The 14,159-nt window shown below is 31.1% G+C and overlaps 1 protein-coding gene across 4 annotated transcripts; it reads left to right on the forward strand.

Moving 5' to 3' along the window:
• Positions 1-898: 898 nt before the first annotated feature.
• On the forward strand, positions 899-10,210 carry LOC110628090 (tryptophan--tRNA ligase, cytoplasmic). Of its 4 annotated transcripts, XM_021774576.2 has the most exons (13): positions 906-1,337; positions 2,833-3,434; positions 3,507-3,692; positions 4,303-4,354; positions 4,482-4,547; positions 4,912-4,998; positions 6,756-6,848; positions 7,488-7,568; positions 8,977-9,048; positions 9,278-9,346; positions 9,475-9,585; positions 9,893-9,950; positions 10,037-10,210. In XM_021774576.2, the coding sequence occupies exons 2-12, from the start codon at positions 3,106-3,108 to the stop codon at positions 9,941-9,943; spliced, it is 1,197 nt and encodes a 398-aa protein (XP_021630268.1). In that variant the 5' UTR covers positions 906-1,337; positions 2,833-3,105; the 3' UTR covers positions 9,944-9,950; positions 10,037-10,210. The 4 variants fall into 4 exon arrangements, with proteins under 4 accessions (XP_021630267.1, XP_021630268.1, XP_021630265.1 ...); XM_021774575.2 differs by having other exon boundaries at positions 899-1,337; positions 3,002-3,434; positions 9,893-10,210; XM_021774573.2 differs by having other exon boundaries at positions 9,893-10,210.
• The last annotated feature ends 3,949 nt before the right edge of the window (positions 10,211-14,159 follow it).

Here is a 14,159-nt window from a genome sequence, read left to right on the forward strand (position 1 = left end):
CTTTAAAGAAAAAGAAAAGTTAAAAAGCTAAGGAGCATGTACGATTTGATAAGAATTTTGGGTTGGTTAAAATTGTCATGATTCTAATAGTAATTCAGTCATGTTCTTAAATTCGTATGTACATTTAATTTTATTTTTTAAGGAAAAAAATATCAATAGAATGATAGCTAAGTAATTTTACTTTATTTTAGAAACCTACAATATCCGCTAATAATGCCTTTAATAATACTATAATTAAAATTGATGGAATTTTAAAAAAGATATTAAAATTAAATGACAATATTGAAGAAACACTTAAAATTGAAGGATGATGAATAAAAGTTTACTAATTAAGAGATTTGACTTATTATTATTATTCGGAAATTTACTAATTGAAGGATGATGAATAAAAATTTATTATCCGGAATTCAAGGTCTGTTAAATGAGCTAAATTCAAGGATTTGACTTAATTATCTAAAATAATTTAATTTTTAAAAATTAGCTATGATTGTAGATGAGGTGAATTGTTTTTGTGAGATATTTACAATTTTCTCAATTTAGTTAGTTTTAAATATAAAACTCATTATAATTGTAAATGAGTTGAACGACTCGTAAAATATTTAAAATTTATATTTGGCTGTATTTATTTTTTAAATAGTTTAAATTTAAATTTATTGATATTTGAATCAATTTTAAAATAAACTATGTTTTAGGAGTATTAATCAGGATTCGGTTTAAATCAAAATAATCGATTAAATTGATTAATTTTAAGAATTTAGTTTGATTTTATTTTTTATTTGATTCGGTTCGAATTTAATTTTTTAAAAAATCAATAATTTTGATTTGATTTAATTTTAAATTTAAAATTTTCAATTAGACTGAATGGAACCGAAATCAGCTGTACTACTCGTTTTGAAATGTACCCTTATTTGCCCTAAATGCCACTGAGTAAGTTCACGCTAATCTCCATTCTACGCCGCCTCACGTCACAAAACACAATGTCTGTGCCTCTTCTCTGAGCACTGAGCTCCACCACTTCCAGCGGGTCCACCGTCCACCGTCCAACCTCCACTCTCCTCCCGGCATCGACTGATTAACCATCGCGGCTAACTCGGGTGGTCGCTCTTCACTACGTTGCGGATGCGCGACTTAGCAACGCCGAGTCCTCCTCACCTCACTGTCGCTCTCTAGTCTCTCTCTCCACGCAATCGTCGGCGTCGGGCGTCGGTCTCCACGCAATCGTCGGCCGTCGTTCTCCAGTCCATCGGCTCTCCGCACCGTCAGCAACTTGGTTATCCTCAGTCCTCTGTCTTCCTCAGTCTTCCTCAGTCCTCAGTCCTCGTCAGCAACTGTAGAAGGTAAGTAAGTTTTTTTTATAAAGAGTATTGAGTCACTACTGAGAAAAGTGTTGGTTGTGTAACTTTCTTGTTTGAGGTATCTTGTTAAATGTCCTAACACTACAAACAATATAGACGGCATGCTAAGACGAAATCTAACACAGCTAAGAAAAGAGACTTTATACTTGTTAATAAAAATCTCCTTAATTCCTTTCAAATTCTTCTGATGCTGTCATGCTTTCTGGAGAAACTGCCCAACTTTTCCTCATTTACTGATCAATGATCAATAGCTTTCTTATTTATATTTTACAGTACTTGGGTGGACATATAGCATAAACTTTAACTAAGAGCTGATTTTGAACTTACTTTTTGTGCTAATCGTGTTATATTCTAAAGTGGGTTATCTTTCGTGTAAAAGGAAATACTAATGGCAACTTGCTTTCTGCGGATTCTCAGAACACTAAAAATCGATGTGAAAAAAAAATAATGAAAAGTTTAAAAATCGGTTCAATTGATCGAACCGAACTAATGGGTTGGATTCGATTATTCCTCTTATTCGGTTCCTTTTATGTAAAATTCTACAATTTGATTTTCGGTTAGTTCTGTTCTGTTCATTTTGAACCGAACCCACGGAATGCACACCCCTAATGTTCTTTGCTTGTCTATTGATTTTGGGCGCTACTAGCTTTGCTTCTGCTATTGGTATTGCTTTTATGCTCTTAGTGGCTTTGACGGAGGAAGGTTTCTCTGCAGTTGGGATGGTGTTTGTGTTTGGGTGTTATTCTTGGTGTTTAGATGGTCTGATTTGATTGTTTGGGTATTTTGATTTGACTAAATTTGAGTTTATGTGGTTTGATTTGATTTAATTTGTCTAAGTGATTTGGTTTGTGAACTTTGACTGATTTGCTTTGTTTTGCTATGCTTGTATTTATTCCTTAAGCCTTTGGCTCTTCATATACTCTCCTTTTGGTATGTTAAGTCTTATTAATCTAGGTCGGGTTTATTAGTCTAAAAGACTCCAAATTCAAAACATATACACTAAATTTTTAAATTCAACAATGAAAAATCTTTTGAACTATGTAGGTGATTGTTGTAAAATTGGTTTAGATTTTAAAAGATTTTATAATCATTAAAAATTTTATGGCAGTCGAAGATTTTATAGTTGTTGAAAATTTTATTTATGAAATCTTTTGGCAGTTACAAATTTGATATTTAAATTTAATATTAAATCTGACATATCTCAACTGCTTACAATAATCATTTTTCACTATTAGTAAATCTTGTTAGTATAATTTTTATTACATGATAAAAATATATTTAAATAATACTGTAAAAAATTTATTATTTTTAACTCTATCAATTATATTTAATTTTAACTATATTAATAAATATCAATTATATTTATTAAACATACTTATTTTATTTTAAAAATAGATTAAATTAAATAAAATTATTTTTATTCAATTTAAAATTAATTTTTAATCAATTAGTTACGACCCGAATCTAATTTCAACAGGGTGGTTGACTCGCTGCACACACTGGATAGTTGTACCCGGCCCGACCAATTGTTTCGGACAAAAATAGACCCTGTCGTTTCTCTATGTATAAACTGCTTTCACAAACCCCATGCGTCTATTCTGCCTCATAGCTTGCATCTTCGCCCACTAATTCAGTATCAGTGACAGTCCATAGGACGACGTCTGTTCAAGCAGTGGAGATTGTTTCTTTGTGTGCTTGTGGACCATAGCCGCTGGGCTCTTGAGACTTGAGGTGGCGAAGAAGCTCAACAATGGGAGAGGAAGAGCAAGTGGAAGAACAAGAGCAGGTTGTGAATCCATGGGAGGTGTCAGCCAAAGATGGTGGAAAGATCGATTATGACAAGCTAATCGACAAATTTGGATGCCAGAGGCTTGAGCAATCCCTTATCGACCGCGTTCATCGTCTCACCAACCGTCCACCCCACGTCTTCCTCCGCCGCGGCGTCTTCTTCGCCCATAGGGATTTCAATGAGATATTGGACGCCTACGAGAGAGGGGAAAAGTTCTACCTCTATACTGGCAGAGGCCCCTCCTCTGAATCTCTGCACTTGGGTCATCTCATTCCTTTTATGTTCACCAAGTAAGTCAGATAATTCTCTTATTTTTAATCTTTTATACCTATAAATGCCATTTAATCATAATTGGGTTGCAGATATTTGCAAGAGGCATTCAAGGTTCCACTTGTTATACAGCTTACTGATGATGAGAAGTGCATGTGGAAAAATCTCTCTGTGGAGGAAAGCAAAAGGCTGGCCCGTGAAAATGCTAGAGATATTATTGCTTGTGGATTTGATGTCACTAGAACTTTCATTTTCCAAGATTTTGAGTATGTTGGTGGGTAAGTAACTGGTTTAGCATCAATACAACAAGCATAGTTTTTCCACTATTCCTTTTGGTATGATGGCTTCGGCCATTTTAAGAGTTTTTGACTGTAAGGGATTAGAAGTAATCCTGAAGTCTTGTTTTATTAAGAAAGAATGCTGCTGCTTCTTCTTGTCCTTATACTACTACTCCTCCTCCTTCTTCCTTAATTTTCTTTTTATATACTGTTTCATATGCTTTTTCACCGAGTATAATAAATTATTAATTGATCTTAAGGAATAGCATGTGATAGTGAAAATACTATTCTGAATTCTGTTGGGAGGAGACTTTTCATGTTATTCTTTTCTCTGTGTATAAGTGCTTATATTCTTATTTAGTAACAGATTTTGCATAGGATGGACTACCAAGCCTGAATTTTGACTTATTTGGCATAAAATGATTACTTATTTCTCCCTAGGTGGAAACTTTGTTATACAATGCGTAATGTGTTTGTATGGTTTCTCTGTGTTTTGTTCTGTTCTAAGAATTTTGCACATATTAATTAAAGAATTTATTTCACAAATCCTATTATGCTTGTTTTTACCTGCATTTTTGTATTACCATCTGATTTTATGTGAACTGTGCAGTTCCTTCTACAATAACATGGTGAAGGTTGAAAAGTGTGTCACATATAATAAGGTATTCATTTTCTACAGTAATCTGTATCTTGGATGCACAGTCAGTTTCTTCTAGAACCCACTTGAATTCTCTTCATTTGGACGACTGGTCTACGACATCCGTCTTAAATTTTTTTCGCAATGCACAGGTTGTGGGTATTTTTGGTTTTACTGGTGAAGATCATATTGGAAAAGTTAGCTTCCCAGCTGTCCAGGTTAGTTTTTGCTTCTGTGTACGCATCCTGTAGGATGTCTGCATTATTTCAGGGATGGGAATTTTTTTGTTATTGTACTAATGCGTTCTTCATAATTTTATTTTATTTTTATATTATTGGTTCCTATTATCTTTTGAAGTAAACTTTTTTATTTTATTGATGATAATGGTTAGTGTTGAGCATGTAAGAGAGCTTTATTCATCTAAGATAATAACTAAGTGAACATAGTTTTATAAGGATAAAAGATGAGACCTATTACATGCCTTCATTTCCCCGAAACTACTAGCATCATGGCAATGATGTGATTGTTATGATATCTAGGAAAAAAAAAGGAATTTATGTCCTACATTTTGTGTTGGTGCAGGCAGTTCCATCTTTTCCGAGTTCATTCCCACACCTGTTCTCTGGCAAAGATGATCTCCGTTGCTTAATTCCATGCGCAATTGACCAGGTAATGCCCTCTCATTGCTGAAGCTTTTTAACCAATGTGAATGTTTTTTTTGTAATTAATATGGATGAAAATGTAACTGCTTTATATGAAGTATATTATATTTCTATTTCTTGAGTATTGTTGTGCTTTATAAGTTTGGTTTAGTTCTTCACTGAAAATTAGGTAATTACTTTTTAGGCTCTAGGTTATCCCATAATTAACAGAGTTAACAGTTTCGTCCTTGAGTTTTAATTCTGTCAAACAAGCCCTTCCATCTATCAAATTATTTAACTCAATGATTCAAGACTAGTGAGAGGACATAGAATGACTTTTAATCCCAAAAAAACCCTTAATATGAGAAAATTCCTTTACCCTTCAAATCTCTAAATCATTTGCACATTTTTCTCCCACAATTGTTATCCCTGAAATCTTAAATCATACTTAACCTTGTCCATTAATTGGATGAGCTGCCCTATCAATTTTGGTGGGTCGTAATTCTCTTCTTCTTCTTCTTCTCCTCCTCTTCTTCTCCTCTTTCTCCAATTCTCTCATCTCTTCTCTCCTACTTCTCTAATCCTTAACCTTCCTGATGCGGTAAGGGCAGAACCCTAACAGTGTCATCTCACTTTTATTTTTTAGTGATAACATTATGAAATTAGAAATTGTAATTGATTTCTTGCCATTTATTGTGATTAATACCATAGATGATATTAGGAAGTCATCTTTTATATGGAATGGAAAAGTAACTTACAGTGGCTAGAGGTTATTGTTATTAAATGTGTTTGCTGGCACCTTGGTCAAGGTATTCTTATGTTGAGACTTGAGAGGATACTCCAAGACTGCTATCTGATTTGCAGAAGTTGTGTAAGTTAAATATTGTTATAGATTAAAAATCTGGAGAATACTAAAACAGCTGCTTTACATGGAATGATTCTAAACAATTTTGTTAGAGTGAACTTGTGAAGTACTGGGTCGAGAAAAAAGTTGGACTAGCACTGATGTAAATTAATTTTGTATGTAGTATTGATAATTCCTTGTACACCAGAGACTGGACATTTTATAGTGAGGAAATATATGAAGTAATTGAAACTTTAGAGTAAAAGCCTTTCATGGAACTTTTTGATATGCTAGGCTGATGTTGCTTGAATGATTACTAGGAAGGTGCACAGCCTTCTTTGTTATTCTGTGGGCTGCCTCCGTTTCTTGGATTTAACTGTTTTGGAAATGGTGGAAACTTGAGAATGAGAAGTAGGTATTGAATTGGTGTTATATGTGAAAGAGGGATGGAGGAAAATTCACCTACTTTGCCAGGTTCTGAGTTTGATAGATAATTCGAGTTAATGTTTAAGAAAAGGAGTGACTTTATAGCTTGGAAGAATAGGAAGGGCACTATTTAGAAGAGATTCCATGGTGCTTGATTTGGGATTTTGGTGTGGGGATCTTTGATGGCATGGAGCATATGATTGCAATGCAAGGGTTATAATATGTACTTTCTTACAAATGGATTCAAGATGAGGCATTATGGGACATCCAATTGGATGGGTCACTGGAAGTAGGTTGTTAATCTACAGAAATCCTTAAAACATATAATATGCTTTCCCACCATTAATGATTCTTCTTTTTAATCAATGGTTGGTTGCTCCTCCTTCTCCTTGATTTTTGAGAGAACAGATATGCCAAAATCTGTTCATTCTTTCCTTTGTCAAACTGATGTTTCTAGATATTTAAACTTCAGATCTTGGTTTCCTTATTGTTGTCTTTGCTTTTTTATTTTTCAGGATCCATATTTCAGAATGACGCGAGATGTTGCTCCTCGGATAGGATATCACAAGCCTTCCTTGATTGAATCCTCATTCTTCCCTGCTTTGCAGGTACTTCTATGTATAGGCATAGGAGCATATGTGATCTATACTTCTATAATAGTAATCTTTATGCAAATGTATCTTGTCTTTTTTTTGAGAAAAAAAACTCATATTTGTTGTTATTTGTACTATTACTGGTATCTTTCTTTTTTCCCTTCAAATTCAAATCAAGAAAAGTGTGGAATCACAGAGAGAGAGAGAGGAATAATTTCATTGCAAATGAAGACTTGGTAACTAATGACAGAGGGATATGCCTTCAAATGCAAATCAAGCTTGGTAACATAACCAGAAGATGCAGGGGGAGGGAGGTAATCAATACTCTGGCCAAGTAACATAACTGGATTATGTAGAGGTTGGGAGATATAGCTCACAGCTATGTGTGTAAGTGCGTTTAAATGAAAATCAAGATGGCTTTTGGAATGCAATTTAAGACACTTCACAGAAAATTAGCATTGGCCAAGAAAAAGCTTGTATTATGTAGGAGATTCAATAGTCAATGTTTTGTATTGTGCAGAACTACGAACGGTGATTACTGGAATTTTTGTACCTTGGAATGGTTACTGCATCTCTGTATTCTCTTAGAGCTTATGCTATAGTACTCCCACTGATGTTACTGATCATTTCTTCTCCTGAAATTGGCTCATGCAGGGGGAGACAGGAAAAATGTCTGCTAGTGATCCAAATTCGGCAATATATGTGACTGATTCAGCTAAGGAAATCAAGAACAAGGTATGGTCCTGAAAGTAGACTGTCTATCTCAGATATACAAAGTTGCATGTAATCCTGAGGGTCTTGCTTGTACTGCCAAAATGAGGAAATTAGCAATACCATTTCTTCTAATGGCAAAATGTTCATATGATTGTTTAGCTTTACTAGTATGAGGTGATTATACATTTAGTACTCTGATGTCTCTCAATGACATTTGGATATAAGAAGTGGCCACAATTTTGTCGCTGATGAGTACTGCCTAAAATATCTTTCTACTGATTTTGTCTATTACACCTTTTATATTCTAGTGAGACTAGTGTTTATCTGTACCCCTGCTTTTGCAATATCAATGCATTTGCAATTATGTTTGTGCTTCTGTGTCTGCAAGACCATGTTGGCTTTGTGTTAAAGGTTATTTACTTGTAGTATTCTGGCTGTATTATGAATGCTCAAGTTCCTTTATCTTTTACAACCTCATTTGATGTTGAGTTTCATAGTCAATAAAATATTCTCAAAAAAAAAGAGATGCTGTTTAAAACAATGCAGTTCTGTTTTTGTAGTGTTCTTATGGCTGAAAACATATCAAATTCAGTTTTTCCCAAGGTTTAAAAACTCTAGTATATATAAGAATTTTTTTCCCCTCAACGTTAGCCCCAACAACAATTCCAAAACCCCACGTGATGGGAGGATTCATGTCAGTAAGATATTTTAAGTTTTAACATTCTAGTAGTACATTGCATTGTTCAAAAATTCAATCAGGCTTGTTTCATGCTTTTGCATTCCTAATCAATGCATTTTCTCGTTTATTCTCTTGCTTTTTCCCCTACAATTTAATGACTTTATTTTACTTCCTTTTGTGCAAAAATCTATATCATGCGTTGGTTAGGATGCTGGTCTTGTGTTGTCATATTTTAGTTACAGTATCTGTTCTACAATGAGTTTTCTATGGCTACAATCACGTGAGGGAAGAAGGTGTAAACAGCAATAGGTCAGTAGTCCATACAGTTGAACTAAAAGTGAGCTTGAACCCTACACTAGTGTAGTGCTTAGAAATATGGATAGTTAGTAGTCTGTTTATGGGCCTGGAACCATGCTCAGCCCACCCTGAAAAAAATACCTAATTTGGGTAAGGTATTTTGCTTTTAGGACCTATCCAACCCAACTTAGGATTGCTCCCAATCATGTTGGGCTTGAGAAAGAATTTTCCATGAGGCCCTGGCTCTTCTTGTTTGACAAAGTGAGATGTATCTTTTTATACATTTTTATTAAGTCAGGCATTGGCAAAAATTTTGGCCGAATTTGTCAGGCAGTACAATCCTAAAGCAATTTGTACCTTGGCAGACAAATGAGCAGTTTAAAATGGCATATTTATTTGGTGTTTCACATGAGTACGTTCTCTAGCTAATGTAAATTATATTGATGGCTACAGATAAACAAGTATGCTTTCTCTGGTGGGCAAGATTCTTTAGAGAAGCATAGAAAATATGGAGCAAACCTTGAGGTAGAAATCCTTCTGCTGAACTTTGATTGATAATTTCAAATTCACATACCAATGGTCTAGTATGCTTTAAATAGTACATGTTTTTGCCAGAAGAATTATGCCAGAATTATAACAAGAAATGTATTCCTTGCTAGTATTTTCATTTTTGTATCACCAGAGACCTGGGAAGTTTTTGATTTCTCGTAGGGCGCAATGTCATAAACCTCTATTCTGTTTGCCCTCCCTTCAGGTAGATATACCAGTCAAGTATTTAAATTTTTTCCTGGAGGATGATGATGAGCTTGAACACATAAAAAAGGTACCATTTCCATTTCTACTTGATTTTATCATTTTTCTAGTGAGGTTAATTACTCTGCTCTCTGAAATTTGGGCATCCCTAATTTTGAATAAGCAACAAAAGGTTCTTCATTAATACTTGTGCTTTAGGAGTATGCTGCGGGACGCATGCTAACAGGAGAAGTGAAGAAGCGCCTTGCTGATGTTTTGACTGAATTGGTAGAAAGACATCGTTTGGCACGATCAGCTGTAACTGATGAAGTAAGCTTTTTATGCACCATGGCAAAGTTGCATTCAACTCCCAAATCTACTATATATATATATATATATAAAGCCAAGCCTTGGAGCTGCAACATGGGGCCTCCTAAGGAGAGCTTAGCTTGCTAATTATTAACCTATTACTTTAATGGAATATGAGTTTCAGATTAGCATGGATAGCATCTTAGCATATTTGATTTCAGTGGCATTCTGGATTTGAAGTTCCTTAATAATGCTGGATTATATTCTCCACAAATTAAAATAATAATGGTGGTGGTTGGCATTAAGGTGAATTTTTTTCCTGTTTCAGATGGTGGACGCATTTATGGCAGTTAGACCTCTTCCAAATATGTTTGACTAAAGTTGAGGTAATACCAGCGAATGAAAGATTTTGTCATTGCTTTAGAATGTTGTGCTAGATGTGAAATTGATGTGGAAGTTATCTATATTACAGGATGTCTTTCGATTGCTTTAATTATAGTTACAATTGAGTTATCCTTTGGTGAAACATTGTTTTGAAACCCAGAGATGGGCTTAGCTGGTTCAAACTGAACATTGATTGACGAACTTAAATCAGATGTGGAGGTCAGCCAATGGCTTGTTTCTTTGGTCATTGGTTATACCATTATTGGGATTGCCTTGCCACATGTTCATGAATTTGGATGTCTTAGAATTTAAAATATCCCAAACAACTTTTTGGTTATTTTTTCAAATATTTTAATATTAATTTTTATCATAAACAAGAAAAAATAAGAACCTTTAAATTGAAATTACGATTTTTTTAAAAAAAAATTCATAATTAACATACATATTCATACAAAATCATGTAAAAATTCTTATTCTATTTAATTCCATTTTGTTGAAAGTTTTTTTTGGTAAAAATAAGATCAAAAGATAAAAGCTCTTAAAAAGTCCAATTAACCCAACCAATGTAGTTAGATTCAGATTAATTTTTTTTAGTTCAATTTGATTTGATTTTAATAAATTTTTAAAAAATTATCTGATTTGTTTCAATTTTAAAGCAAATTGATCAAATACTTACACCTACTTGAGTTTAGGCACTAGCTCCCTTGAACTGCCTTGAATTTCTTCTTCCATGCCTGACTTGCATTCCTTATGTACCCCTCTTGATCGTGGATGGTTACGCTAGACTGGTATGGTCTGGTTTAAATCGTACATCGAACTGAAATTAAACTGGTTAAATTTAAAATCAAACCGATTAAACTTTGGAATTGGTCAAATTAATCGATTTTAATTTTTAAATTGGACTAAAGTCTTAAATTAGGAGACCGATTACGCGTTGAAAGAACCGATAATTTGGTTTAATTTCAGATTAATTTTGAATTTCTAAAATAAATTATTTTATAAAATTATACCACCAAAAATTGATAAATAGACAAGATAAATTATCAAATAATTAATTTAATTTTTTTTAATTGGAAAATATTATTTGCAGTAATTTTATGTTATTTTTTATATTATAGGTAATATTGTTTTTTTTTTATATTATGGAAATGTACACATTTTATATAATTTTACTTATTTAATCAAATATCATCAATTTAATAATATTTAATATTTATATTTACTTCTTTACATTTTATTTAATTTTATTTAAAGTTTTTTTTTTATTCAAAATCATATTAACCATTTAAAATTTAGATCTAATTGTAATCAAAACTAGAACCATAAAATATTATAACGATAATTGCTTAAATTATATCGAAAAATTGTCATTACTAATTATTTTTATTTCAAATATTTTTGACATAAATTATATGGAAATAAAAATTTATATATATGAAAATTTGATTAAGAATAACTTTATGATAAGACTAAAAACTGGCTTTTCGGCTATTGATTTTGTATGAATATAAATTTATTTATTAATTTTTTTTTATCAATTATACTTATTTCTGTGCATAATCAATAATTGAATAGCAAGTTCTCATATGAGAATGTGTGACTTCTTTAAATCTCATCTTAAACCTTATTTTTTAATTATTATATATTTAATTGATCAGAAAATAAAGGGGAAATGAAAATTTAAAAGGAGTGTAACTTTATATTCTATATATTTACTATTTATTTGGAATCAATAATTTCATACAAATAAAAAAATTCACTTCCTTTTAATTTTAAAAATTTTCATCATAATTTTTTAAAAATTTATTTAATTTCTTTTCTTATAAAATTATTCATACTAAAACTCCATTTTTTTAACGGAAAAAATAACTTGTATTTAGAAAATATTTTCTGTAAAAAATATTTTTTTTTAAAAAATATTTTTTGTAAAATGTTTTTTTAATTAAGTAATTTATTTTTTATTATATAATTTTAATTAAAAAATAAAATTTATTAAAAAATTTATATACAGACTTTTATAAAAAATATTAAAGTGTGTAAAATAACTTCATCTCTTTAAATGAGAAAGTCATTCTCTTTAAAATTACTTATTTTTTCTTTTAATTAAAAAAATATTTTTTATTGACTACGTTAAAAAATATGAAAAATATTTTTTAAAAAATAAACGGAGCCTAAATAAAAGATTAGTATTTAATTTTGAAAAAACATAAGTAGCCAAAGAAAACCTAAGAAGTATATCTATAAATTGGAATACAAGTAGGAGGAAAATATTAAGATTTCAATATATTTCTATTTTTTAAAAAATTTAAGAGTGAAATTGTGATTTTAATATTTATAATCAATTTAATATTTGGAAGAATGGAAAGATAATTTTCTATTATTCTTATTATTATTATTTTCTCTCATTATTTCCTTCTCATTCAAATATATAACCTAAATAATTCATAATCTTTTCCTTTTTGAACCAGACATAAATGTCTGGTAAAAAGAAAACAAATGCACATAAATACATTACAAGGCTCAGGACCATTCAATAACGAGATTAAGCACAACCCTAACAGTTTTGTTAGGCAATCTGCTGCTTGATTAGCAGAATTTTAACAAGATAGACTCTTGCTTTGTTGGATAGTAGCTTGAATTTCTCCCTGTGAATTTGCAACATCAGCCTTAAGGGTAAAAAAACATAATAGCATAATCCATTTTCTGAATAAAAAGTGAGCTTTTATTTCTTTTGGATAAGAAAAAAATTTATTGAAATCTAGAAAAAAAATTTTAACGTAACACATACTACTAAAATTTATATTTGAAATAAAGAAAAAAAATTCAACCTAGACGTTTGCATACTAAGTGAAAAACTTAAAAAATCTTAATAAAAAAACAAATTAAACCGTAATTAAACACAAATTTAGTGGCACAAACTACCTAACTTATCGAAACTTGAGAAAAGCATTCTTTTCAAACGACATTACTTCTGAGTTTTATGATATCTCTTAGAGGAGGAAACTACCATTAAGCAAAGGAAGAGAAGTCAATAAGGTTCGGTGTGTAAGTGTACGAGGAAGAAAACTATATATCTCTTGCATGATTATACCAAAATAATATACGTTCCTCTAACTTTGAATTCCATTGCAAAGAGAACTCTTTCAATTAAGAGCAATCTTTTCTTTTAACTAAAATTTTCTAAATTGGCAGAACATTTAAAATGATTTTTCAAATGAATGCTTTAATCCTAAGTAGCAAATATAAATTCCAAATTTGACTCTACACTTGCTTGGGAATAACAAAAGACTCATTAATTGGTATTTCTTACAGTAGAATATAGATTATCGTTAATAAAAAATCAATAACCGACCAAACATGACTACTGCCTGGAGCTATCATAATGCCAAATCATAGAATTATTACACTAAAACAATTATATATCGTATAGGTCTAGTCAATACTAAATGCAAAAACGCATAATAGATCAATATAAATATCATAAGTTGTCTTGTAATAAAATCTATGGTTATTGATACTGTTAGTCTAGTTGAGATTGCAGTAGAAAACTTAAAAATATTTTGTATTTAGTTAACTCTTAATTTTTGGGTGGTTCTATCTTAATTTTTATTGTTGTATTACACCGTAAGAAAATATCGGATTAGTAACGAAAATTTTTGCTACTAATTATTAAAAATCCGTTATTAAAAACAGTCTGTAATGGATTTATAACGGAAATTTTTTGTTACAGTAAACTTCATTGCTAATGCATTAGTAATGAATTTTGAAATCCATTACTAATTTAGTAACGGATTTGTAACGGAACATCCGTTACTCGGTTACAAAATTTGGTTTCCTTTTATTTAATTTTAGTAACGGATTTTTTTAGTAACAGATTTTTCTGTTACAAAAATTTATTACTGATTTAGAAAAAACAGTAACAGTTTTATCCGTTACTATTTGTAACGAATCAGTAACAACTTAATCCGTTATTATTTATAAAATTACAATAAAATATTACAAATTATATACTCTAACCACACAGTTTAACCAGTAAATATGCTCAAGTCAAGTATTACAACTCATCTCAATAACAAATGTGAAAACCAATGTCATACATGTCATGAATGAACTCAAATCCAATATCATATATAATATAAATCAAATCAAACATATATCCAAGTATCAAGTTGAGTAATTTTAAACTAAAAAATTAATAAATTATTTATTAT

This window comes from Manihot esculenta, chromosome 12 (assembly GCF_001659605.2).
Source record: "Manihot esculenta cultivar AM560-2 chromosome 12, M.esculenta_v8, whole genome shotgun sequence".
Lineage (NCBI taxonomy): Eukaryota > Viridiplantae > Streptophyta > Magnoliopsida > Malpighiales > Euphorbiaceae > Manihot > Manihot esculenta.

Bases quoted from the DNA above. Each gene is read 5' to 3' on its own strand.
- LOC110628090 (XM_021774575.2), top strand. From the start codon at position 3,106: ATGGGAGAGGAAGAGCAAGTGGAAGAACAAGAGCAGGTTGTGAATCCA. The intron at 3,435-3,506 runs GTAAGTCAGATA...ATTGGGTTGCAG, and splicing joins ATTCCTTTTATGTTCACCAA to ATATTTGCAAGAGGCATTCA. The intron at 4,999-6,755 runs GTAATGCCCTCT...TTTATTTTTCAG, and splicing joins TTCCATGCGCAATTGACCAG to GATCCATATTTCAGAATGAC.